The sequence below is a fragment of the Henckelia pumila genome, chromosome 4 (genome assembly GCF_033568475.1).
Source record: "Henckelia pumila isolate YLH828 chromosome 4, ASM3356847v2, whole genome shotgun sequence".
Classification (NCBI taxonomy): Eukaryota; Viridiplantae; Streptophyta; class Magnoliopsida; order Lamiales; family Gesneriaceae; genus Henckelia; species Henckelia pumila.
The window spans coordinates 24,672,226-24,698,924 of NC_133123.1; the positions used below are offsets into that span (position 1 = coordinate 24,672,226).

General features: G+C 33.1%; 2 protein-coding genes across 4 annotated transcripts; one reads left to right on the forward strand and one right to left on the reverse strand.

Moving 5' to 3' along the window:
* Positions 1–671: 671 nt before the first annotated feature.
* LOC140865869 (uncharacterized) lies at positions 672–14,989 on the reverse strand. Of its 3 annotated transcripts, XR_012144740.1 has the most exons (13): positions 14,772–14,989; positions 13,954–14,594; positions 13,281–13,441; positions 10,652–10,712; positions 9,565–9,630; positions 8,699–8,784; positions 8,254–8,317; positions 4,819–5,022; positions 4,507–4,572; positions 3,894–3,973; positions 3,702–3,825; positions 1,129–1,203; positions 672–952 (listed from the first exon to the last, which is right to left on the reverse strand). XR_012144740.1 is itself a non-coding variant. In XM_073270698.1 (12 exons), the coding sequence occupies exons 1-11, from the start codon at positions 14,914–14,916 to the stop codon at positions 3,711–3,713; spliced, it is 1,689 nt and encodes a 562-aa protein (XP_073126799.1). In that variant the 5' UTR covers positions 14,917–14,989; the 3' UTR covers positions 3,310–3,603; positions 3,702–3,710. The 3 variants fall into 3 exon arrangements, 2 of the variants coding, with proteins under 2 accessions (XP_073126799.1, XP_073126800.1); XM_073270698.1 differs by lacking the exons at positions 672–952; positions 1,129–1,203 and adding an exon at positions 3,310–3,603; XM_073270699.1 differs by lacking the exons at positions 672–952; positions 1,129–1,203 and adding an exon at positions 3,310–3,608.
* Positions 14,990–21,765: 6,776 nt separating this feature from the next.
* LOC140860697 (uncharacterized) lies at positions 21,766–22,449 on the forward strand. The gene has a single exon (XM_073263704.1). It carries the CDS (start codon positions 21,766–21,768, stop codon positions 22,447–22,449), a length of 684 nt encoding a protein of 227 aa, XP_073119805.1.
* The last annotated feature ends 4,250 nt before the right edge of the window (positions 22,450–26,699 follow it).

Here is a 26,699-nt window from a genome sequence, read left to right on the forward strand (position 1 = left end):
ATCGACTGTTACAGTTTTGGTCCCAAAATTTTCTTCTGTTTTTTTTTTTTTTCTGATTTTTTTTTTTTTTTTTTCACGCATATACGTTTGAATCTAAAGGGTATTTATATGATTGGTCCCAAAAATTTCTTTTCTTCTGTTTTTTTGTTATTTTCCCTGAAATTAAGGTTTTTAGAAATATGTTTGATTCTGTGAAAGGTACATGATATAACAAAAAAGACTGATCTCATTTTACGAAAAAATATTATTTTTTATGTTAAAAATAATATTTTTTTTAATTGTAAATCTTAATTGGATCAATCCGCTTCATAAAAATAAATCGTCTTACACGATACCTGTTCGATATAAGTCATTGACACACATGTTATAATTCTGGAATCTGATGTTCGAGAAATAATTCTCTCCCCAAGCTCAAAATAAAACAAAAGTTATATGATTTGATTTTTTTACCAAAATATATTTACAAGGAAAAATAAAAAAAAATTGAAAAATATTGAAATGAAGATAATTACTCTTTTCTTGCTAAATTTTATTTCGAACCTTTTCAAAAAAATATAGAACTTGGATGCGCAATATTTTGAATTTTAAAATGAGTTTTAAAAAAATGAAAATAGACTGATTTAGACCAAATAATGTGATTTTTTTCAAAGAACAAATTATGTGTACTTCAATATAAATTTGTGTCTTGAATGAGTGTATGAAGCTGAACCGGGACAAATGACACAAACAAGCCTTATAGTTATTACATTCACATGGCCAAAAAAGAAGAGGCTACTATTACTTGCACGTCTAAAATGTAGAGCTTCTACCACCTCTCAATTGACCGACGAACATAAATACAAATACATTTTAGACATGAATGCTTCTGAATCTTCGACATATAAAATATGCTCTGTATCCGAGTGCTTTCTTCTTAGAAACGCCCAAATATTTGAGCGCAACGCTCAAATTACTGCCCAAAAAAAAAAAAAAATGTCAGCACAGTATGTCAGAATGTTAAGTAGACGTTATAGCAATTCTAAAACATCGATGCAGCTCGGCTAGTTTGATACTTTGACATCAGTTACTTATACAGCTGCCTTCTATGCAGAAATAAAAAAGGAGGCAGTGAAAGTATTTGGCTCATACCGAGATAAACAAAGACCAGGACATGGTCCAAGAACTTGAAGCACAGACGGTTCTTTGAGTTTTGGGGTACAAAAACTGCAAGATAGAAATCATTAGATGGGTTGGGTGTGCTCGATTTACAGTAAGTTGATGAATACTCCAAGTTCAGGTAGAAATGGAGGTTATAGATCCATGTAGAGGTTGAAAATAAATAAAATTAGAAAATTAATTTTGAAGCAGCTCACACTCCATATGAGGCAATCGAAAACAAAAGACTAATATCATGGCTTTGGATCAAATTTAGGTACACTGATTATTAGCAAAGAGAGTTACGGACTTTTGGAAGAATACTCCGGCTTTTTTCGCTGAAAGCGAGCACACAATTTCAAGGAATGGCATAATAAAGTTCAAATGTTCATACAAGAAATCAGAGACAATGATTGATAGCTTTGCGAAATACATGCATTTTCTTCTCACCTTTTATGAATTCATCAAGCAAGAGCAGCTAACATACATCACAGGGCTTTCCATATGGCATGGCAAAAGATTTGTCACTCTGACTATATTTTCCTCACCAGAAGTGTTTTTACTTATATTCCAAATGATCGGTCAATAGGTATGAGAGTTTCTCATGTTTAAGCCACTCTTCCCCCTGTAAAGCCAATGTGTGATGCATAACATTACAAACCCTAACAATAGTTCTTTCCTCAGTCGATCCTTCCATCATATCCACTCTCAATGAAATTATCAATATCTATCATTATATTTGAAGACACAGAGCTCTAGAGAAATTAACTGTGGACCACCATCTATATATTTCCAATTTTACCCTCTCATAATATTAATATATATATTTTTTCGCTTCAAAGCCATCATGTGCGACATTATATATTATAAATATAAATCTGCAGGAACTTAAATTTTGAATATTATATTAATTCTTTTTAATATTTCACCAATGAAAAAAGTATTCCTTACAACTCGGTGTGCCATAATCTTTAATTAGATCCATAGTTATTAAAAGCGCTCGCCTGGCTGCGCCTAGGCGACAGGCGCAGCCAGGCGCACCCATTGCGCCTGGGTACTGACCCAGGCGCATGTATTGCAACAGGCGCGCCTTAGGCGCGCGCCTGTGCAGAGTCGCAAAGCAGTAGAGAAGCGCACAAGCGAGCGCTTCACTCCTGCTGCACGCAATTTAGATTTTTAATTAGAAAAAAACCCTAGTCCAACCAAGTTTTAAGCCCAATAACTAAAGCCCACTTTTATTTAATAATAAAAAAGCCTCCATGCATGTTAACGGCGCAATAGTCTCTACATCTCCCTCAATCTTTCTGCTTTCAATTATAGTTTCACAATTTTCTGAATATTAGAAAGGAAAGAAGACTGCCCAAAACAACTTTTGTTTTCTGATTTCTATTGATTAAAATCAAGTAACCTTAGAAGGCAGCCAGCAGCCCTTCTCTTTTTCGTTTTTCCTATTCCTCTTGGTTACTGCTTCCAGTTTTTCAATTCATATCATGTCATTAACATTCTCCTTCACCTTTTATCTCTTCTAAAGCTTATTCTTGCCGAAAAATGCCGAATTTTGAAACAGCAAACATTCGAAAAGATCTGGCATGGAATTACGCAACCTTATTATACTTATGCTATGCACTTATGACTTACTATTGCGTTTTAGATGATTGAAGTTTGTACTATTCAAGTTTTTCTTTAGTCATGCACTTATGATTTAAGCCAGGTTATTTATTACTTAATATTTTATTTCTATTGTTTGATATTTTTGTGAATTATATCTAATTTATGTAAAATTATAGCATACATCACTTTATATATGAGGAATTATAAAATTTATGGCTAATACGCTTTACTTCGATAAAGCGTGCGCTTCGCCTTGCGCCTTGCGCCTCAGACTCCAGAGCACGCTAGCCCTTTTGTGCGCCTTGCGCCCTAAATAACTATGATTAGATCTTAAGCCCTTGAAGCAGTTAATGGCCGAATATAAATAAATTCATCAAGAGGAGCGTTCAAAATTCAAGAACCGCTTCATGATTGATAGTATGACCAACATCATACATATAACGTGACAAAAAGGGGTAGATTGGTGATCACATTCTCAGTGATTGTGCATGCAAATTTACTGGTTAAGTTGATAATACAAAGCAGATTTGCAGCATAGCAGAAATTACTACACATTGATTTTCCATATTGAGTGGTATTAAACAAAAATCTTGGAGTCTCCTCTCTATAACCAAAGTACCAAACCAATTAAATGTCTGGTGTATGTTCTTAATTTAGCATGTTTTTACATATTTTATTCGTACAACACAAGGGTAAATCTACATACTAAGAATAATATATTGAGTTGTGTTATTCATCAACCCCAGATACAAAATAATATATAAACTCAATGATCCCTGTAAGTACATCTCGTAGAGGGAAAAAAGGTAAGGGTCTCTTTGATCAGCAAACCATAAAGTTAAAATGGCATGCTCCAACCTATGCTAGCAAGAAAACATTTTAGCATCAAAACGATATTGAACTGAACCACATTCACGCCAAGCAATCAAAAAACAACTGAAAGGATTTGCGCATACCATCATCCACTACTTGTATCCAACTTGTAACAGCAAATGTCTATAGCTGCGGCCTCGTATACTGCGCTGCCAGTGGTACTGGAACTTACTCTTGAAGCTCAGGCTCATGCGTTCTTGAACCATCCTGCAGCACTTGCCCAATGTCAGTACACAGTTCCTTTCCCATTCCCAACTAATTTCAAAATTTCTTACCATCTAACAAGGCATCTCTCAATACCACGGGAAACTGGACGAATAAAGGATGGATCTCGCTGGGCATACAATAAACCGACCTAAGAAGGATAGTATTTTAGGCAGAAAATTCCATTAACATCTGTCAAACAGGCTTGAATTGAATCTAGCAAATAACATTTCTGTATAAATGAGTCCAATATAACGATCAGTATCTACAATTTATTTTAGAGAGAGTTTCCATATCCCATTTTTCAACATGCTTTAGCAAACTTACCTCATTTAGTATTTTTCTCAACTTCTTTATTTTTTTCTTTTTTATAAGTTCAGTTAAAAACAGTCTTAGAGTGCAGAAAATTTGAGAGAGAGCACTGGAAAGTAAAACCTATGGTTTTCTGTGTTGTTGATCGACAATATACAGGTACATATGTCAAGCAACAGATTTTAGCTGTATCAAACAATACACTAACATATGAAGCCGACAAATATATCTTCATTGATCTTAAACATAAAAAAGAATTTTTGCAACACGGGAAAAAAGGCCATTAATCAGGCAAACCTACAAACACAAGAGTGGGAAGAGTAAAAGACAATGTACTGCTTAAGCAAAGGTAAATCAATCAAGCTTCAGTACCTCCAGCATCGCAACAGCAGAGGGATCATCAAATATCTCAAGGCTGCAATCTGCAAGATAGTTAACCTGCATTTGTGAAGGAAAATTTTCAAATGGATAGAAAATATAAATCTAATTGAACCAAGTTGACGTCCATTCTACAAAAGCTACACTGACTGAAAAAGGTTTTGTGATCAAGTCAATGCTTATATGGATGCAGTAACTATTTAACATCCTATGGAAATGCTATGGCTTATCAAATGCAGAAAAAATTGCACATGTCATTTCATCGTTGAAAGCAAGCAGTGTCACAAATCCAAAAGATTTAAATACCCCAAACTCTGCTTTAACTAGAGATTGAACAAAGTCCATCAACTGAACTTTGGCCCATGAAGTGAGATTTCCTGATTTGGGGGGATGCCTCCATGGTGCACCAAATCGCAATTTATCTTTTGGGATTTTTCCACTTTGTGTATCAACAGCAAACTTTTCCAGGAGCAGCAATGCTTTATGCATTGCAGGATTAACCACATTTACCTGTAATCCACAAGTTAGGATGGCAGAAAAAGACACAAAAGTCCAGTAAAACATTTATTTTACAACACATTTTCAATTTTCCTTGCCTTCTAACAAATACTTCACAATTTTCTTCATAAAATAAAAGAATTACTGACACACGAGCCAAGAAAACATACATTTGGTGTTTGTGAAAATTTTAAAAATTGAGGAAAACGGGAGTGTTTTATAATAGTTACATCTAAATCATAGTGATATACAAGAAAAATTACCATAACAATGTGTTGGAGATATGAATATTATTTTAAATCTTGAGTCTTCTCATCTTATCATTTATTCTCTAGAACTAGAAGATAATATATCTAGTTCGAATAAGAATGCTTTAAAATAGGGATCTTAGATTATTAGGTTAGCTTTTCTTCTATTTATATTGTATCAAACTAGTTGATAAAATATATGATATACAATATTTCTCTCCATTCTCGTGTCGTTTATATTTTCATCATCAACACAGCCATATTTTCATCATTGTCACAGTCAGTTTCTGCTTCGTATTAGTCATGGTAAAAACAGCCAGGACTGCAGTTTCTAGGGAATATAAGGAGTCTACGGTCTACCTCATAAGTCTCGACCAAAACAAATCCACCCTCATACATGGCTCTCTCAGAAAATGTTCCTCTTCAGATAACTGATCACAAGTTAAATTCTAGATTTTTTTTGTTTTTTGCAGTGGTCCAATCTGTTCTAATGGTGATTCGTGGACACAACTAGACATGATACTTAACTGGAGAAACATCAAGATCGAAGGATAATATCCCGGTCAGGCAACATGGGAATTGGAGAACTCCATCGTGATGGCTTGGTTGATAAACTCAATGGAGACTCAAATTAGTCCAAATTATCTCCTTTTATGTACAGGTAATGCGATTCGGGATGCTGTTACAGAGACATATTCAGACATTCAAAATTGTTCTCAAGTATTCGAGTTGAAGATGAAGTTAAGAGAAACCCAACAAGGAAATCTTGATGCAACTGAGTATCTCACTCTTGTCAATAACCTGTGGCAAGAATTGGACTTATTCTATGAAGCAGACTATGGAGATCCAGATAAAAAGGTTAAGTTCTGGAAATTTGTCGAAAAAAAGACAATTTATTACTTCTTAGTTGGGCTAAACAAGGAACTGGATGAAGTTAGGGGACGAATTCTTGCACGAGGACATTTAAAAAAGACAATTTATTACTTCTTAAATGTGTCATATCACCCTTGCCTGCTAAAACATTTGGGTGCACTGCTTTCATGCACAATCACAACCCAAACAGATCCAAATTAAACATTGTATGAGTTTTATTATCATGAGCTGCTAATCTTAAGGGGTCATTACAACAATTAGATGTGAAGAATTAGTTTTTGAATGCGTGTTCTTGAACGGGGATCTCAATGACAATGTGTATAAGGATTTTCCTCCTGAATTTGAAGAAAAACAGGGAACTAATTAAGGGTGCAGATTGAAGAAAGCTATATACGGACTCAAACAATCTCCTAGGGTGTGGTTTGAGAGGTTTACTAGATCCATCAAAGGTCGTGGATATATTCAAGTACAAACTAATCATACTCTATTTTTCAGACATTCCAAGGATGGCAGAATCACTATTTTGATAGTTGATGTAAACGACATCATTGTTATTGGAGATAATCTTGAAGAGGCAGACAATTGAAGATGTTTTTGGCTACTGAGTTTGAAATGAAAGACCTTGGAAACCTAAGGTATTTCTTAGGGACGGAAGTAGGGCAGAGCAAACTGGGAATCAACATATCCCAAAGGAAATATACCCTAGATCTACTAAAAGAAACAGGCAAGTTGGGTTGCAAGCCATCCGAGGCGCCTATGGAGCAGAATTTGAAGCTTGGACCAGGAGATGATGAGTAAGGCTGATCGAAAAGGATACCAATGTCTGGTTGAAAAGCTAATTTATGTAGTTCACACTAGGCCTGAGATTACCTTTACAATGATTGTGGTTAGCCAATTCATGCACTCGTCATACAGCGAACATTTGGAAGCAGTACAAAAATTTCGAAGGTACAAAGGCACTCAGGAAAAAGGTCTCTTCTTTGGGAAAAAAATGAACTAAAATTAATTGAAGTTTACATGGACGCTGATTGGGTAGGGACTCGTTGATTGATAGAAGATCCACCACAGGTTATTGTACATATGTGTGGGGCAATCTTGTAACGTGGAGAAGCAAGAAACAGTCGGTAGTGGCTCGGAGTAGTGCAGAGGATGAAGTCCAGGTTGTTGCTCAAGGACTATGTGAAGGCATAAGGTTAAAAAAAGTACTTGAAAACTGAGAATACCCAACAAAAAATCTATGAGGCTCTATTGTGACAACAAAGCAGCTGTAAATATCGCCCACAATCTGGTTCACCACGATAGGACAAAGCATGTTGAGGCCGAAAGGTGTTTCATCAAAGAGAAAGTAGGAGATAAGAGGGTGTACATGACTTATATTCCTTCAGGGCAGCAAGTGGTGGACATCTTGACAAAGAGCCTGTCGAAAACAGTATTTGAACAATTGACAACCGAGCTAAGAATGATAAATATCTATTCTCGGAGGAGTGTTGCAGATACGAATATTATTTAAATCTTTAGTATTCTTATCTTATCGTGTATTTTGTAGGATTAGAAGATAGTATATTTAGTTTGAATAATACTGCTTAAAATAGGGATCTTATATTATTAGGTTAACTTTTCTTCTATTTATATTGTATCGGACTAGTTAAGAAAATATATGATAAACAATATTTCTCCCCATAATTTTTATCAATTGCACCCTAGGGTGCAGGGTTTTTCGTGTGCGACCACTAAAACCGGGTACCGTGTTTTAGTGTAAAAAAAAAATACTAAAACTCGATACCGGATTTTAGTGATCGCACACGAAAAACCCTGCACCCTAGGGTGCAGGTGATCATTACTATTTCTCCCCATTCTCTTGTCGTATATATTTTCAACACAATGTAACCACCCACTGTATATTTACTTGATTTATGTTTTATTCATTCTTAATTTGTAGAAATTAGTATCACATAGAAATGGAGAAGAGTTGCACATAGAAATTGATGTAAGAAAACCGTATCCAGGTAGAGGCAAGCAACATATTAAAAAAAAACAAAAAATTTACGTGATGAGATTCAGAAGAGGATAAAAAGAACAAAAGGGAAATAAAAATGATGTTTAGTAGCCATTAGGTATGCACCTGTAAATAAGCCAAATATACATCTACAAGGTCTTCAAATGTACTTCCCTTGTCACTCATCAGCCTGTCATTAAAAGACTATACTCATTTGCCATGACATAAAAGGTGAAAATGTTTTCAGCAACTGCATGCACAAAAGTAGAAATTATCTTTTTTATTTTTCCAGATTTAAGGAAAGATCCGTTCAATATTCAACCACTAGTTTGATTACATTATAAATAGACATTCTAGCAAACCAATAAGATTCATTATAGCAATCTGTTGGATGCTTTAGCAAACAAAAAGACCACAACGAAGATTATCTTTCAGACAAAATCAAGGGTGACAAAAAACAACATCGTGAGGTAATCAGATAGTGAAGAAAAGGCAGTGGAGGGAACTCAAAAGACGACATCCACAGAGAGAGGGAGAGACAGAGAGCATAAGATCCATCGATAATACTTACGTATGGTAGTAACTGGATAGCTTGAGCGCATAAACCTCAAAAAGATGCCGTGGATTTGACCCAAGTACCTCAACAACTAAATCCAACTGTAAGTTGAACAACAGAAGTAACTATATAAACGCCACCCAAAATCACTAATAAATATGTCAGGGACTCAGGGTATAAGTAGCATGTATTTATGATTGCGTTGGGGTGTAGCGTGTATGTATGATTCCCTGTTGGGTATTAATGACGAGTATGTTTGCACAATTTCAACTGTCTAAGGCTCGCCCAATGTTGAGGCTGTTGAAGGTCTTCCTTCATTGAAGACTTGGTTCAGTTCATGGATAAGGAACTAATATATCATATTGGAAAATAGAGGAATGGTATCTCCACACAATCAACCAAATCAATCTGTATCTTCTTTCTAAATATAATCAATGGGACAAAAATTGACGTTTCCGCCTTCTTTAGCAACTATCCAAAATTTTTTTCAAGATTTTACCCTAGCTAAAGTAAAAATCACGTAAACGCTACATCATTGTGGAACCTTCATGATTTTACAGTCTGGTTTGTTATGTTAAGAAACTATTACTACTTGTACATGCAAACCATTTCAATTAAATTTCTTACTACTCCAAAAACAAAAGTACTTGCTAAAACCAAGTCATCCAAAGGTTCGATTTTTCTATGAAATGACCTACTCTTCGAAACAAACAAAAAGAAATAATACAATAAAGCAGCTGGCCAAATAAAGGGTAGGCATCTGCCAGCGAGCAAGTAAAAAAAGAATCTGAACTAAGAGTATGGGATATGACTTATCAGTTATCATGCAATGGTACTTTTTATTTACTTTTAAGGGTCATATGTTCTTCATTGAGTCATACCTCAGTCTGACTAAAATAGTCGCTGACCATATGCATTTTTGCGGCTGCTCGACTCCATTCAAATGTCTGAAATTAACGTAGCACATCCCCAAAGAATTCAAATTAGACAACTACTTTACAAAACAATATTTAGTATTTACACAATAAAATTAATGTTGTCAAAATGAGCCAAGTAAATAGCTAGGGTAAAACGTACCTTAAATAAGATGCTTTGCTTTTAATTTAACATGTCAACACGTAAAATGTTCAACTTTCTAAAATGACGATCTTCTTACTCAAAATTTTGATGTTTCCCAACTCCCAAAGTCCAGCCACTACTTTTAAGGGGGGAAGGATGACTAAAACTCCAGTTTATCTCTCATCTAAAACTCACATATACTTGAATTTAGCAACCTATTTGTGATGAGTGACTGTTGTAATGATAGTATTACCTATCTCAATTATTGTAACACTCAAGATGCTTTCACATGTCATATTTTTGGTAAATAAAACCACTCGCAAATTTTCTCTCAATTGAAGAAATCGGTAACTTCAGAATAAAGAAGTATGTCAACATGCAAAGTCCTCATTGCTCACTGTTGAGTTTTGTCCAGAGAATTATCCACTCCACTTTAAAAGTAAATACCCACCGCAAAAAATCAAAATAAATATTAGGGTCAGGTCACCGAAGACCGGTCACTTCAATTGGCATTGCCAAAATTTATAAAGAAACTAGCAATCACTGAATACATGAGAAGTGGTACAATAATAATCTACTTACATCAGCCATGAGCATTTTGAAAATTTGTCCCTAAAATTTTATTTACTCTTTTTAGCTTTGAAAAAGCTATCAGCTAAATAATAAAAAAATCGGGGGACATATTTTCACCGCAATAAGCATTTTCATACCATGCCTTGTGGTTACATCTTTTTAAGAACCACCACATCAGAAGGTAATACATAAAACATCACCATGTATTTTTTATACTCAAAATTTCATCAAGTCACTCAAGTGATTCAAAATTTTGAGCAGATTTATTTTTAAAAAGAGCAAAAAAAAAGTACAAAAAGAGACACGAGAGAGGGGCGGGAGGAAGTGAGATGTTACCTCACGTGAGATGAAAACATCCGGATATCCAAAATCCATGAATGCCCGGTATGAGTAGTAGCTGTCAAATTAATTTACAAGAAAAGTGAAGGATAAAATTTTGATTAGACAAAAGAAATGGAATGAAAGAGTAGTCATATTCGTATGTACAAGTGTAGAAATTCAGCTACAATTATTAACAGGGTTTCTCAATTTGCGAAGCAGGATCTCATTCAGCATTGTGTTTGTTGAATTTGAATGGTGAGATGAGAGTGAAAAGAATGAGAGAACACGAAGAAATTAAGAGAGAAGAGAGTGAAAGAAAAAGACAACGCAAAAAAAATTGTGGTTTGATTGTTAGGCAAACATTTCAAATCAATGTCTCAAAGTACAGCAGCTCTTTCATTTTTCTCTTGGTTCAGAGTTCAATCCTAAGCTCTTTAATAAGTGAGATATCTTGAGCGAATCAAAAGATGGGGAAAATCATTCCAACTAAATCACAATAAAAACCAATACCAGATTCATCAGAATTTGATAAAAGTAAATGCGTCTCAAACAAATCGAACTGGTTTTCCAACATTATCCTGAACAAATACATGAATTGAAAATTGTCCAATTTAAAATGAATGTGTTCTTCGAAAAACCTTGAATTCCCAACTGCACACAGCTAATCACCAGCACGTATGCAGAAATAGAACGGAATGGCACAAGATATATTCTACCATGATGTATGCCTATTGCCTCAAACATCATTTTAACATGAAAATTACATGGAATGAAAGTCATGCAATCGCAAAAAAGAAAAGGAATAGCTTCCATAAAACCGATTTTGATACCAAGTTAAGTTTATTGGAATGAGGTAAGTGCATAACTTATCAAAAAACAGATTTTGCAGCATTCCACATGAAACCAATCATTATACAAAATGTCATTTCAAGAAGAAGGATCATCTTCAGAAAGACTTGAAAAAGAATTGAAGACACTGATAATTTTGAAGCTTGTTAGAAAGGGAAATATTACGGTGTCTTGAATTGCAAAAGTTGGAAGCTAACATCATTTATTGATGGGACAATGGCTGCTGGCCTTGTTTTTGGCTTCCGACTTCTCTAGAATAAGAAAATCAGAACATATTTACCCGCACCTTCCTTGCCCTGCATGGTTATGTCTTCAGTTGGTAAAATTTATTCTTTCGCTTTTGGGAGGAAACTTGGATGAAGGAGATACTCTTGCCTCAACCATATATTTTGCCAGTATCATCTGTATTATGGTGCTCTTATTTTCTAGTTTCCCAAACAAGAAAAAACACTTATATTACTATGCGCATGTCTCGGGTATATTTTCCTTCAGTTCTCCACATGGTAAGAATTTTATCTCATTGGCTCTTGTATATTCTGTAAATTTATGTCGGGGCAATCACAAACAGAACAGCTTATGCATTATATTCTCAAAACTTATATAAGTTCTTGTTTGCTTCAGTTATGCCTAACCCTATGAAGATCTTTTCCGCATCATATCTTGCGGCATTGGAACTGGTAAATCTTTGATGACTGCACCTTCAAAATATCATGCTGATGGAAATTTTCTGCATTTAATTTACCTATACCTAATACCTCCAAAATCTGTGAGGACATTGGTCGTCAAGGATTATATATCTTCCTATGCATTAAAATAAAGTTTTTTCATTAAAAACTCAATAAAGATCAATCCTGATTTCATCCATAGGTCTGAATCATTCATTACTCGCCAAGAGGCAAGTCTAAAAGATCATCAACATGATGATGTTTGAACAAACCAGGTGATCGATTGCTGGAGCCAATCTGTCATTTAATGCTTCACCAGATAAATATCCATTGATTAGGCGACTGAGGCCTACTTTCACCTCTCAGGTTGTCTCCAGCAAAAACCATCAGCGTAGAAAAGTAAGTAATCACAGTCTATCTGAGCATCAGAGTGACAAAATGGCGACATTCTTTGAGTATCTAGTCAAATGAGTATATTTGGGTCTTTCATTTGCTACATTTCAAGCACAGGCACAAAAATGTATATACATAATATGTGCATTGGTGTTGCATGTGCTTTACGTTCACAGTGCCACCTATGCCAGGTATGGGAGTCGGCATACGTTGGAAGTTCTGAATTGATTGTATGGAATTTAACGGCAATGAAAACAGGAAATCAAGTTTCAAACTATTGGTTCAATGCCTCAAGACGCCACTACGATCAGCATTCTGCTGTAGGACACCTATAAGCCTGGCTACATGAGGCACCTTAAATTTTCTCCTCGTAGTTATTTCACCTCAGACAACCAAAATCACAGTTTTCCTATAAAATGATTCGTACTGAAAGAGAATGCTAAAAATTTCAATATATTTGGTGTAAGACAGAGTATATAGACTAATTATCATTCTTTTATATTTCTGAAAGCTAATTAACAAGCACTGGAAAGAAATGTCCATCAAAACAATCTGAATTACAAGCAGTCAAGCACTGTGGCATTGTAGAAAAATATGTTTAAAGATTCTTCCTAATAGGGACAACAAAATACAGAGCATAAAAAATGTAGAAAGCAAATGTATCTGACTGAGGGAACCATCTATGTCAAGCAATATTCAAAGGTTTAATCAACACAGCAAAGGAATAGAATAATTACCTATCAGATGATAAAAAAAGAACCGGAAGACATGTCTCATTTGCACCCAAAGCTATAATTCTCCAAAGCAAACTATCATGGTACATGGATCCACATATTGTTGAATCATCCATTACAACAGCATTCTTCAGAACCTCGATGTTATTTATCACCAGCTTTGGCTACTTAATTTCATAATATCCAAATAAGAAAGAGAGAATAATGAGAATTGCAAGAAAGGGTCAAAGCTACGAAACAGCATGCAACTTTACTCATAACAATCATAAAAAAGTGTCACTGCATGATGGTTTCATAATTTATAGTCCACTTAAGCATGTGAGTCTCATTTCAACAATTCAAGGCAATCCACTTATAAGAGGTGGCTAGACTCCAATAAATTGGAAGATAAATACTTCGAGCATAAAACTCATGTACTTGCTTCCAAATAGTAACCAATTATTTCTTAAGAAAATATATAATCCAATCACATAAATGGAAGCCCAAAAGAGTTCTAATTCACAGTTCATTGATACAAGGCATTTTTAACATATAACATGGAAAGTAACCCTTGCAGGCAATCTGCTTTTCCCTTTCTTGTTTCGTTTTGGACCCAAACTTGCTTACTCAATGGAAAACACAAACGATACACCGAATGATTTCAGGATATCAAAATCTGGAAATTTCTAATAATTACCTGAAAATAGTCCATTTCAGCAGCTAAAGACAACAACTCCAGCAATAAACAAGGCCAATCAGTGGCCGAATTCGCTAAGGACCGTGAAAACCCACCCTTACTGTTCAAATCTCGAATTGCGTTCACCCTCCACTTTGCTTGAGCATCGATAACCTCTTTCGCCAACTTCAATGCAGCCATTGCCTCCTTGTAATATGATCCCTCTTCCACATTTATAGTAGCATCAAAGTCCTCATTCATCTCCTGCTCACTAAGTCCAGCAGATAATTTAAAAACTGCACTATCCCACAAATGTGATGCAGTAACCCTGTTCTTTTTATTTCTTACAGCCCTTCTGCAGTTCACATCACCACCCTTGAGATTCAAAATTCGGTTGAGGGCAGTGGTTGGACTGTGCCATTTTGTAAGAATGGTGAATATTTGGTGGGAGCTGATGGTCCCAAGCTTAATGGCCTTTTGAGCCATGGATTCCAGACAGTTTTCAAGCTGAGCCTTCAATGTTACAAGTTTAGGTGCTGGACAAATGGACCATGAGGTCCAAGGAAATGATTGACCGTGCTTTGGATGGTGATCTTCCATTGACTCCGCAAAGTCGATATAGCCAGTAATGTGAGGGCTAGTGTTCCATTTATCAAGCAGACCTGTCAAAGACACCAGAACATATAATGCCAATCAAAATCACGATTTTCACCCTCTTTCACAAAATCCCACAAGAACTAGCTAAATGGGTACATAATAAAAGAAGCCCTTTTCATTAATCAAAATTCAAGAAAATAAGTGCACATGGATCGGGAGAGAAGGGGTTGTTTGTAACTCACGTTCAAGAATCAGCGTGGTTTTGCCGACCCCACGAGGGCCGTGGAGGATTAGGGGCTGAGGCACTCGGTGATGCTGCATGTGGTTGTTGAGGATGGTCTCCAAGAGAGGTCTTGGGATGATTCGCCATGGCCTGTTCTTCACCATTGATGCCCACTCTGCAACAAAGCTAGCTCTTTAAACCCTTTCCGTAAGCCCTTTTCACACACCCAACACATTGAGGCTAAGCTACATTATATCATAACTTGTTCTTTGTAACATATTATAATGTATAAATTAATTTTAAAAATAATTATATCACCTTTATTTTTATTAATATATATTCTAATTAAATTATTCTTAGTAATATAAAATTATTTGGTAAATTTTGGAAAACTTACGTGAATAGTACTAATAGTACCACCCATTGTAGTTACTGTGATGAAACTAATGCTTTAATTGTGTTAACAAAATTAATGTAAATTATTCTAGCTCATTTGTTTCCATTCGCAAAATAATTTATGTGGCATAAATAAGCACTTTTAAAGAAAAAAGGATAATGATTTTAGTTATATTTTAGTGTTTGAAATGTGTTATTAAGATACTGAATCCATTATCCATCAGATTAACTTTAATGTATTTTACTTATTTAATGATAAAACTTGTTAGGATCGATGGAGATATTTGGAAGATGGTGAATAACACCTAGTAATTTTGCGATTAAAAAAAATGCATCAATTGTACTCAATTCAAAATGAACTGAACATTGAAAAATTATATTAAGTTCGACTTTCAAACCAAACAAAAGTCACTCTCAAAATAAACACTCTATAAAACTTATTTAAGCATTTTAAAAATCATTTAAAAAAATTGCAAGTTGAAATAATAAAAATAGATGCGGATAAAATAGTTGGCAAAGCCTAGGGTGGGCGTTTAGCGTCGGGTTTTGGGTACCAGATTCGATCGAATTTTACCCTATAACGTTGGGTAGTTTTTAAAAATGTCGTGTTCGGGTAGAACCCGAATCCGGTATATTGCAAGTTGAGTTGGTGTCGGGTATTTTTTATCACTCGATCGGGTATCGAGCACCCGAAATTTTTATTATTATTTTACTTATAACATGACATTTAAATAGGCTATCTCAAGACCTCTTTTCCAACATAGTCCAGCCTAGAAGTGAGCATTATTTTGGTCAAACTGAATTAACCGACCAAACCAAATGAATTCTTAAATTCAGTTATGTTAATTCAAAGATTCGGTTTTAATGTTAAAAAATTTCGGTTAATTCGATTCTCGGTTTTCGTAAAAAAAAAATCGGTTAACCGAATAATAAATAATAAAATTTTGAGTTTTTTATTAGGTTTTAAATATAATTTATACATTTTGTTTAATGTGTTTATATTTAATATTGTATTTAATTTGTGTTGTTTTACAATTTTTTTAAGCTTAATGTGTTTTATTCTAATAAAAATATCATATTTCATTAATTAATTTTATACTTTTTTATTTCATTTAAAAAAAAAATCGGCTAATTCGATGATTGACCGAATTAACCGATTTTAGGTCGGTTAAATCAATTTTCGCATAAATTCGATTCGGTTAGGTTAAAAAAAATTCGCGTAATTCGATTTCGTTAATAAAATTTGGTTTTTGACCGAATTAACCGAATGCTCAGCTCAAGGACCGGCCCAATATGGAAATAAATGAACCATATCCCAACCCAATATAATATGACGATTCCTCCGATCAAAAAATATATATAATATGACGATTCCTGCCCACTTATACCTTTGCTCTATCTGCTTCTGCCTCTTCCCAGGAATGAACAATTGGAAAAAAAATTATTTTTTATATTTTTTTTATTATTGTTTATAAATAGGCAAATAGCTATAGAATATTTACTTTACGCGTTGATTTGCAAAATTGTTGCACAATATATATCTAGACCTCTTTATTTATTTCACGCTCTTCCATGGTGGCCTATCAAAGTTCAGACCATCACCCTCTCGAAGGTTGGAACCTGAATGGCGAAACAGATACAGCTCACTCAAAGTCTCAAACCATCACTCTGCCTCAAGCAATCTAGTTGTTATACAAATCCGTTGTATAATTACGATCCAACTGATGTCATTTTCTCGATTAAAACTTCATGCACGCTCTTAATTGACTTGACAACAAGCTAACAACCAATTACATAATCCTTAATGTATTTCTGCAAAACTCTCACTCAAATATTCTTATGAAATACGTCTATTTTGTGCGAGTGGCTCATTTCAAAATTTGCATTCTTCAATAACAGGACATGAAAGAGTGTTCTATAAACTTGTTTTGAAGTGAGAATTTATTTTTGAAAGCACATACCTCATTTCAAGGACGAAACTATATGGGAGGTTAGGCTGGGCTTCAAGCCCATATAGTTAGTGTATATATATATATATATATATATATATATATATATATATTTATTGAGTTAATTATATATATTAATTATTATTTGTAATTGATTGGATTTTTTAATTTATTGATATATATGAGTTTTATTTAAGTTATTTAGGCTTCTATATTTTGTGTTTATATGGACCATTTCATGGAACATTCAATATATTGAACATTATATGTTATTGAGTACAAAATAACATCATAAATTCAAAGTAAATCTATAATTATATACATTATCACATTAAAAAAATTATACTTTATAAAATATAAAACAATTATTCAACTTATTTTAAAGAGAAATTTTTTTGATTCATTAACCCATCAAATTTTCAATTTTTTTATAAAATATAATTTAATTATTGAAATACATTCAGTGTTAAATATATAAATATTATTTATAAAGATATTGATATATTAAAATTTTGTGTCATTACTAGCATGATTGATATTCAATTTTTTTTTAAAATCATAAACAAGGTGAAAGATATATGAATAATAAAATATTAACATAAATCTAATATGTATATTGACCCTATGAGTTTTATTCATATTTTTTCATGTAAAATTAGCCCCCTCCCTACCGCAAAATTCTGGTTACGTTCATGCCTCATTTTGTTGCTCATATCTCACTTTCTTGGATTGTCACCTCATTTTTCTTTGATAATATGCTCAAAATTTTAATCTTCATCAAAAAAACTCTTGTTTAATATTCAAAATATTGTATTTATGGCCTCCAATAATCATATGAATGTTATATACAAGTATATGACTGTTCAGACATGTTCTATACAATTTCTGACATTGAAACAATCATATTTGTATCGTTGGCCATTTTTCTATTTGAGGTCTGCTCATTTGAGCTCTGATTATTCAAAGTTGTTGATATGTTTTCTTGATTATAGCTATTCATTTATTGATTTTTGGTAGGAGCGGTCCTAAGAAAAACGAGACACTGGGCAAAGATTAAAATATGGGTCATTTCGTATTAACTTGAAAGCATAAATATATATATATATATATATATATATATATATATATATTATATATCCGAATAAGATAATCAAAATAAACCAAAATACATAAATCAATAAAATACACAAATGAAAGAAGGTTTACATAATTTCTCAAAATAATTTAATCAACAATAAATATTATTTAAAATGGGATCTTCTTGCATTTTTTGAAGCAAAATTATTAATAATGTCGGCATATGATATATCTTCCAATATGTATTTTTCGATGCAGAGGATCGCCAAACCATTCAGTCTCTCTTGAGTCATTGTGGTTCTCAAATAAGATTTCAATAATTTTAAATTGGAAAAACTTCTCTCACTGATGCTACATTCACAGGAATAGTCAATAAAATTTGATAAGCAACCACAATCATAGGAAAATATCCATTTTAATGCAAACTCTAAAATTTTAATTGATGTCCAAGATTTATTTGTGTCATATGCTTCCAGAGGTAGCATCTCTTGCAACATTTGTAGTTCTAAAAACAGATCATGAGCATCGATATCACATAACCGCGAGCACAAAACCACAAACTGACAAAAGGGACAAAGTGTTATTGAAACTCTCAAAATTAAAAACTCAAACCCTTCTTTTGTGTGGATGGATTTTGTGTGAGAGCATTATATATAATATTTATATATAAATATATATAATAATTTTTTTTAAAAAAAATTTGAAGCCCCATACAAGGGTGGGGCCCAGGGCCAGGGCCGCCCCTGATTTTTGGATAAAGTTATGAATAACAAAGTTGTAGCATTTTTTCTTAGCTTTTTATAGGTAAAGAATCATTTGATTTCGAGCTCGTATGAGAAACATATGCTTGAAACAATCATCTACATTATAGATTCGATTTGTCCGAATTCGAGTGCTGAACTAGAAATTTTGATTCTATGTTTCATCTTTTTAAACTCCAATTTAGACTTCGACTTATGAATATGATTTACAACATGGGTTGATCAACAATTTAAGTTGCTGGTAATTTGTATCATCGATATATTGATTAGCTTGTTAGAAATTAACTAAGTAGTTGTGCTAGAATATTTTAGCTACGTACACTTATCACTTTCAAATTGACACCTAGTAACGACACACTTAACTAAATATATTTGAATTGAATTACAATAACAAGTTTTTTAATATCAAAATAAAGATTGTTCGTGTTTTCGGACTTAACAATCTCTCATATTTTATAAAACAAAACTTGGATAAAAATATAAACATTGACTTAAGTAATGCATTACATTGAAAATCCTATTTTTATCAACATATCTCCCCTCCTTTTTGTTAAAATAAAAATGATAAACTAAAAACATTAAGAACAAATTTTATTTTCTCAATGTTTGAATTTAAATCTCATTGCTGAAATTTAAATTAATCTCCTCCTTTCCTTTCGAATGTCTGAATTTTATAGGTGGTAGTTAGTAATAAAAACATTTTTCATATAAATATGTATGCACAAAAAGAATTCCATCCTCGCTTGATCAAAGTTTTTTTAAAAAAAGAAACAAAATGCATGTTTTCGGACAGAAAAAAAAAAGGAATTAAATATGAATATAGATCAAATTTGTTCATCGATAACAAAACAATTAATTATTTGTAATTATTTTTATCTACAATTTGTGAAGAGAATCTTCATAATCACTTATTTTTAGAGGTTGCAATCGCTACCTTAGGGAGTGTTTGCAATCACTAAAAAAAAGTGACTGTTAGATTTTGACTTAAAAAAATTACTTTGTGTGTTTCTTAAACCCAAATTATGTGTTAGCTTATGCTTAACTTAATTAAAATTCAAAATCTAGTCATATGGTGATTATGATTCCTCAAAAGTGATTATAATAAAAAAGTCAATATGAAAATCACTATAATCACTTATTTATCAAACAGTACCCAACTTTGATTTTTAAATTTTCACATTTATTTTCAAACACTATCAACTTTTGATTTTTCTTAACTTTTTTATAATTTATAAATTTAATCACTTCTACAAAAGCATAATCTTTTACAAACACTCCCTTAATTTGTCGATGAAATAACAAACTTGTCACAATGTTAAATTGCGAAATAATATATAGATATGGTAATTATCGGCGCTTATATTTCCAGGGGAATGAAATGAAACTGACCTTGAGTTTTGGAACATTATCTTCCACGACAAATGAATGATAAAAATTAAGCGACATGCGTAGATAGGTCATTTGCTATACTTGGTTGATGTAAATTATACAAGTTTTAGATTTTCTTTTTTTATTATTTTTTTATTTTTAAGGTTGTGTTGTCATGATCGATGATTTCGAATTACTCGAGTTATTTGAATGGAGTTTCAGATCCACCAATGATGGGTTTTATTTAGACTTTAGAACATATATTTCAAATTCCGCCACAAATGGAATCATTTCTTACAAATCAAAGAAGGTCATTGACAAGAATATCCATAGATAAAATGTATGCAAGCAAAATGTTATATATGTGTGGGAACAACACCTTGAACCCATGGTAACACTACAAAGCGCTATATGCGAAAGTTATCTATTGAATATTAATAAAGTTTCGTTTGAATATGTATTTATAAAATATTTTTATAAAAGTATTTTTCAAAAATTTTTATAAAATATTTTAAAGTTTTTTTAAGAATAAATATGTGTTTGAACAACTATATATTCTATAAAAATATTTTAACATAACAAAAATAATGTTAGTTCATTTTTGTCTTCCATAGTTCCATTGTAAAAAAATCTAAAAACATATCTCAAGTGTTTTTTAAAAACTATGCTTAGAGAACACTTTTTAAAAAATATTTTTCAAAAATATTTTACAAAAGATTTATTCAAACATAGATTTTAAGTTTTATTTACCTTATAAAACACTAAAAATTTTTTTAAAGTATATGTTCAAACTATGACGAGGACATCGTATTACACATTCTAAATGATTATAATGCCTCGTTTCCACATCTGGCTATAAGCAATGCTCTACGTGATATTTTAGAAGTAATTTGGAGAAAAGAAAAATGGTTCCCTCAAATAATAGGTTGTCTTTTTAAATTTTTTAAATTACTAAAACAATTTTTTTTAAAATATAATGACATTATCTCCATCTATATTTTCAACTAAAAACTTTGTAATATTTTATCAACTTTTTCCTAAATTCTCTAGATCACGATCACTTGAAATAAATTAACTATCTTGATTTGTACTTAAATATTTTTGATAATATTAGTATTCGTTGTTTTTTTTTATTCAATTTTTTCATATCGAAGCTCTAATCACTCTTTTATTTTGATCATTCATTATCATTTATATATTGATCAAGTTATTCAAAAATTCGTTTTGATTTTCTTGTTTCTTCTTAAATTTTAAATATTTTCTTCCTGTTATAGATAAGTTGTTGATTATTGATAAGATTTTCTATTGATGATATCATGTCATATCTACTATTCAAATATGTAAATGGACTCTATAAATAGAGGTCTCAATTGATGAATAAAACATTCTAAATCATTCTTTATTTTCTGTATTCTTTATTATTTAACACGTTATCAGCACAAGTGCTCTTTGAGATTTTATCATGTCGAACATCACCAAACTTGCACTAGATTTGTCTGAAAAAAATTATTTGTCATGGATTCTGGATGCCGAGATCCACCTTGTCTCTATGAATTTAGGGGATACAATCAAAGGAAATAAAAAGTTCCAGCAGGATCGTGCAAAAGCACTCATTTTCCTTCGTCATCATCTCAACGATGGGTTGAAAGCTGAGTATCTCACTGTGAAAGAGCCACATGACCTTTGGAAAAGTCTATATGAAAGATTTGACCATCAAAGAACTATTGTTCTTCCAAGAGCTCGATACGAATGGATGCATCTACGATTACAAGATTTCAAGTCTGTAAGTGATTATAATTCTACATTATTTGAGATCAGTTCCACACTAATATTTTGTGGAGAGAAAGTCACTGATCAATACATGTTAGAAAAGACATTCTCCACTTTTCATGCATCAAATGTGCTCTTGCAGCAGCAATATTGTGAACGTGGATTCAAAAAGTACTCCGAGCTAATATCTTGCTTACTAGTTGCCGAACAAAATAATGATTTGCTCATGAAAAATCACCAATTGCGCCCAACTGGATTTACACAATTTCCTGAAGCAAATGGAACTACATTTCTTGAAGCAAATGCTAACTCGGCTCAAAATCATAACAATGAGAGCATGCGTGGGCGTGGCCAAATAAGAAACTATCATCAATAAATTAGAAAGAAACATAAGACAAGCCACCAGCAGTGGAATTCCAATAATGAAGAAGCTGGTGAGAAAAGTTCAAAGGAGTATGAGGATAAATGTTATAGATGTGTGTGTGTGTGTGTGTGTGGGGGGGGGGGGGGGGGGGGGGGGGGACATTGGTCTCGTACCTGTCATACATCAAAGTTTCTTGTGGATCTTTACCAAAACTCGATCAAGGGAAAATGAAAAATATAGACAAATTTTGTGGATACTGATGATCCAGTTGATATAACTCACTTGGATGTCTCTGATTTCTTCGCTCATCCTAAGGGAAATATAGATCATTTGATTGGTGGTGGTGTGTGTAAGGGAATAGGGGTTGCACATAAACAGTTTGAGGTGTTGACAACACCTACAATAATACCTTGAGTAATTTGCAGCAAAATATTATTAAAGCGTAAATAAAATAAACAAGCAACCAAATAAATAGACTCAATTGATTTAAGCAAGAGTATAAAATACTCTTGCAGTGCCTCAGGGCAAAACTTCACTAGAAAACTTTCAAAGAGTTTTACAAACCCTAAAACTAGTGATTCTTGAAAAACTCAATTTCTCAAAACAAGTGAGAAAATAAATAGTAAAAGTTCTCCTAAAACATTCTATATGAAATAGAATAACGAAAACGAAGTAAGGAGAAAAATTTTGAAGCCAACAACACGTGAGACGAAAAACACTCTTCGATCAACTATCTTCGAGTGTTCTTTCACGGCTTCAAGCAATTACGACCGAGACAAGTATTCAGAAGATCTTCAGTTCTCTCGTATGTATGCGAAGCTCTCTGAAAAACTCTCACGATCTCTCTATGTATCGGTCCATCAATTTATTTATCTTTCTCCAATATATAGACTAGAATCCTTTCTTGTAGATGTTTCCTTGTAGACATAGGATTCTCTAGATCTTGTTCCTTTTTGATCAAGTCAAATCTACATAATAATGAAATTAAATCATTAGAGATAAAATAATAAATATTATGATAAACTTAATCATATCTCAGATCAAGTTATTCAAGGAAATAAATAACTTATATAAAATTATTTCATGTCCAAGAAAGGCAAAAAATATTAAATAAATTCTTTTCAAAATAGGATGATTTTAAGGAATAAAATATTCCTTTCAGTGTGTTAAAAAACAATGAATAATTATTTTCTATGGCCTTGTTTTTACATTGGAGTTCAATTATTTCGTTCTTAGGTTATCTTGGTTTCATTTTGGTTTTCAATTTCAATTCATGTTTAGGATTTTTGGTGATGTATTTTATTATTATTCAATAAATTATACTTATCATTTTATTGAAATTATAGCTAATTGAGTTATATTTTATTTTAGATTAATGATGAAATATCATGATGAATGTCTCGCAGACAGTGGTACAACACATACAATCCTTCAAAACAAAAGATACTTTTTGGAATTAACATTAGCTGAAAATAATGTTATAACAATATCCGGTACATCGAAAATTATTGAAGGTTATGGAAAGGCAAAAATCATTTTACCAAATGATGCAAGCCTATATATTGAAAATGCACTATATGCTAGCAAATCCAGTAGAAATTTATTTAGCTTTAAAGATATTTGCCAAAACGGATACCATATTGAAACATTAAATGAGAAAAATGCTGAATATCTCTGCATTATATCTGGCCAGAAGCAGGTAAAAGAAAAATTATGTGCACTCCCTTCTGGGATGTATCTTACACAAATAAAAGCAGTTGAATCAAACATTGTCACAAACCAGAAGTTTGTTACGTTGAACAACAAAACTTCAAATTATGGCATGACCGACTTGGTCACCTTGGGGCAACAATGATGCGAAAAATATTATTTAACTCACATGGACACTCTTTAAAGAACCAGAAGATTCTTTTATATAATAATTATCCATGTGTTGCTTGTTCACAAACCAAACTAATTATAAGACCTTCCCCTACAAAGGTGAGTGTTGAAACTGATCAAACATTCTTGGAGAGAATTCATGGGGATAGTTGTGGGCCCATACACCCACCATGTGGACCATTTCTCTATTTTATGGTACTAGTTGATGCATCTACTAGATGGTCACATGTTAGTTTGTTTTCAATTCAAAATATAGATTTTGTCAGATTACTTGGGCAAATTATTAAATTACGAGCTCAATTCTCAAATTATTCAATTAAGACAATTCGTCTTGACAATGATGCTGAATTTAAATCGCAAGCATTCCATGAGTATTGTATGTCAATAGGAATTTCAGTGGAATACTCGGTTGCCCATGTTCATACACAAAATGGCCTCGCAGAATCATTTATTAAGCGTTTGCAGTTAATTTTCAGGCCATTACTGATGAAAACAAAGCTCCCATATTCTTCATGGGTACATGTCATAATACATGTTGCAGCATTGATTCACATAAGGCCAACTAATTATCATCAGTACTCACCATTACAACTTGCTTATGGTTGAGAACCTGATGTTTCTCACCTTCGAGTATTTGGAGATGCAGTACAAGTTCCTCTCCCACCTACACAACGAACCAAAATGGTTCCACAACGTAGACTTGGGATTTACGTGGGATATGATTCACAATACATTATCAGATATTTGGAACCTCTAACAGGTGACTTGTTTACTGCAAGGCTTGCAGACTGCCACTTTGATGAGTCGGAGTTTCCAACTCTAGGAGAAGCAAAATTATATCCTGAAGAACAACGAAAAATTAGTTGGAATGAGAAAACATTATCTCATTATGATCCTCGAAATAGTCAATGCGAACAAGAAGTTGAGAAAATCATTCACTTGCAAAGAATTACAAATCAATTGCCCGATGCTTTTGTTAATACTAAAAATGTGACAAAGTCGCATATACATGCGGAGAACACTCCAGCAAGAATTGATGTCCCTGTAGGACCAGTTAGTATTCAACCTGCAAATGAAACTAAAATACGCCAGAAGCGTGGTCGACCAATTGGCTCAAAAGATACTGTACCTCGAAAAAAAAGGTACAAGAGAAAAAAATTCTAAAGTTTCAAAAGAAACAATATCTGATGATATAATAAAAGAAATTGGTGAATCAAATGGGGATAATAATATTCATGAAGAATCACAACCCCATGAAAATAATGAGATTTTGACGAATTACATATCATCCGAAAAATTGTGGGATCGAAATAATACAGTTGTTGACCATGTTTTCTCTCTAAATATGGCTCTTGACATTAAGCAAGATGAGGACCTTGAACCATAATCTGTTAAACAATGTCAACAAAGAAATGACTGGCCAAAGTGGAAGGAGGCCATACAGGTAGGGGTGGGAAATCGGATCGGGTAGTTCGGGTCCCGACCCGACCCAAACCCGATCGGGTGCAAAATTCGGGTAGATCGAGTTTTTAATCGGGTTCGGATAGTAACCGAACCCGATTAAAATTTAGTCGGGTCGGTTTCGGGTAGTAAAATACTACCCGAAATACCCGATCGGGTACCCGACTACCCGATTATTATTAATTTATTTTTTAAAAAAAAAACTATATGAGACTTGGAATTAGAAAAAAAGTCCATTAGTTTTGGAGAGCTCGAGATTTTAATTTGGTGAGGATGAAAGATTTCTTTTATTGAGTATCATGATATGCCCTTTTTTGTTTTTTGGGATTAACACACGTATTCTACTGTTGGGCATGAGATATTTACCTGTTAAATTGTCTTTACGTAGGTATGATGTAATTGATAAAGCTTCTAATTGAAGGGTGACTTTCTGACCAAGTGTTATGCCATATCCTGCTTCTATACTAAACCAAGCCCATCACTTACCTGGAGATGCATATTTCTCTGTAGTTAAAACACTTATGTTGATGTACGAAACTTGATTATCACTTTTCTTTAGCCGAAGATGTTGAAAAATTAATGTTCAAAAGTTTTATTAGAAATTCTTCAGGTTATATTCTTTAAAAGCAGGAAACCCGAAACCGACTTAATCGGGTATCCGACTAGTCGGGTACCCGAAGTTGTCGATTCGGTTTTGGGTAGTGTAAAACACTACCCCACTAATCGGGTACCCGACCCAAACTACCCGACCCGTGCCCACCCCTACATACATGCTGAATTAGACTCACTAGAAAAACGAAAAGTGTTTGAACCTGTAGTTTGAACGCCTGAAAATGTAATCCCAATTGGAAACAAATGAGTTTTTGTTCGAAAGAGAGATGAAAATAGTGAAATTGTAAGATACAAAGCCCGAATTGTTC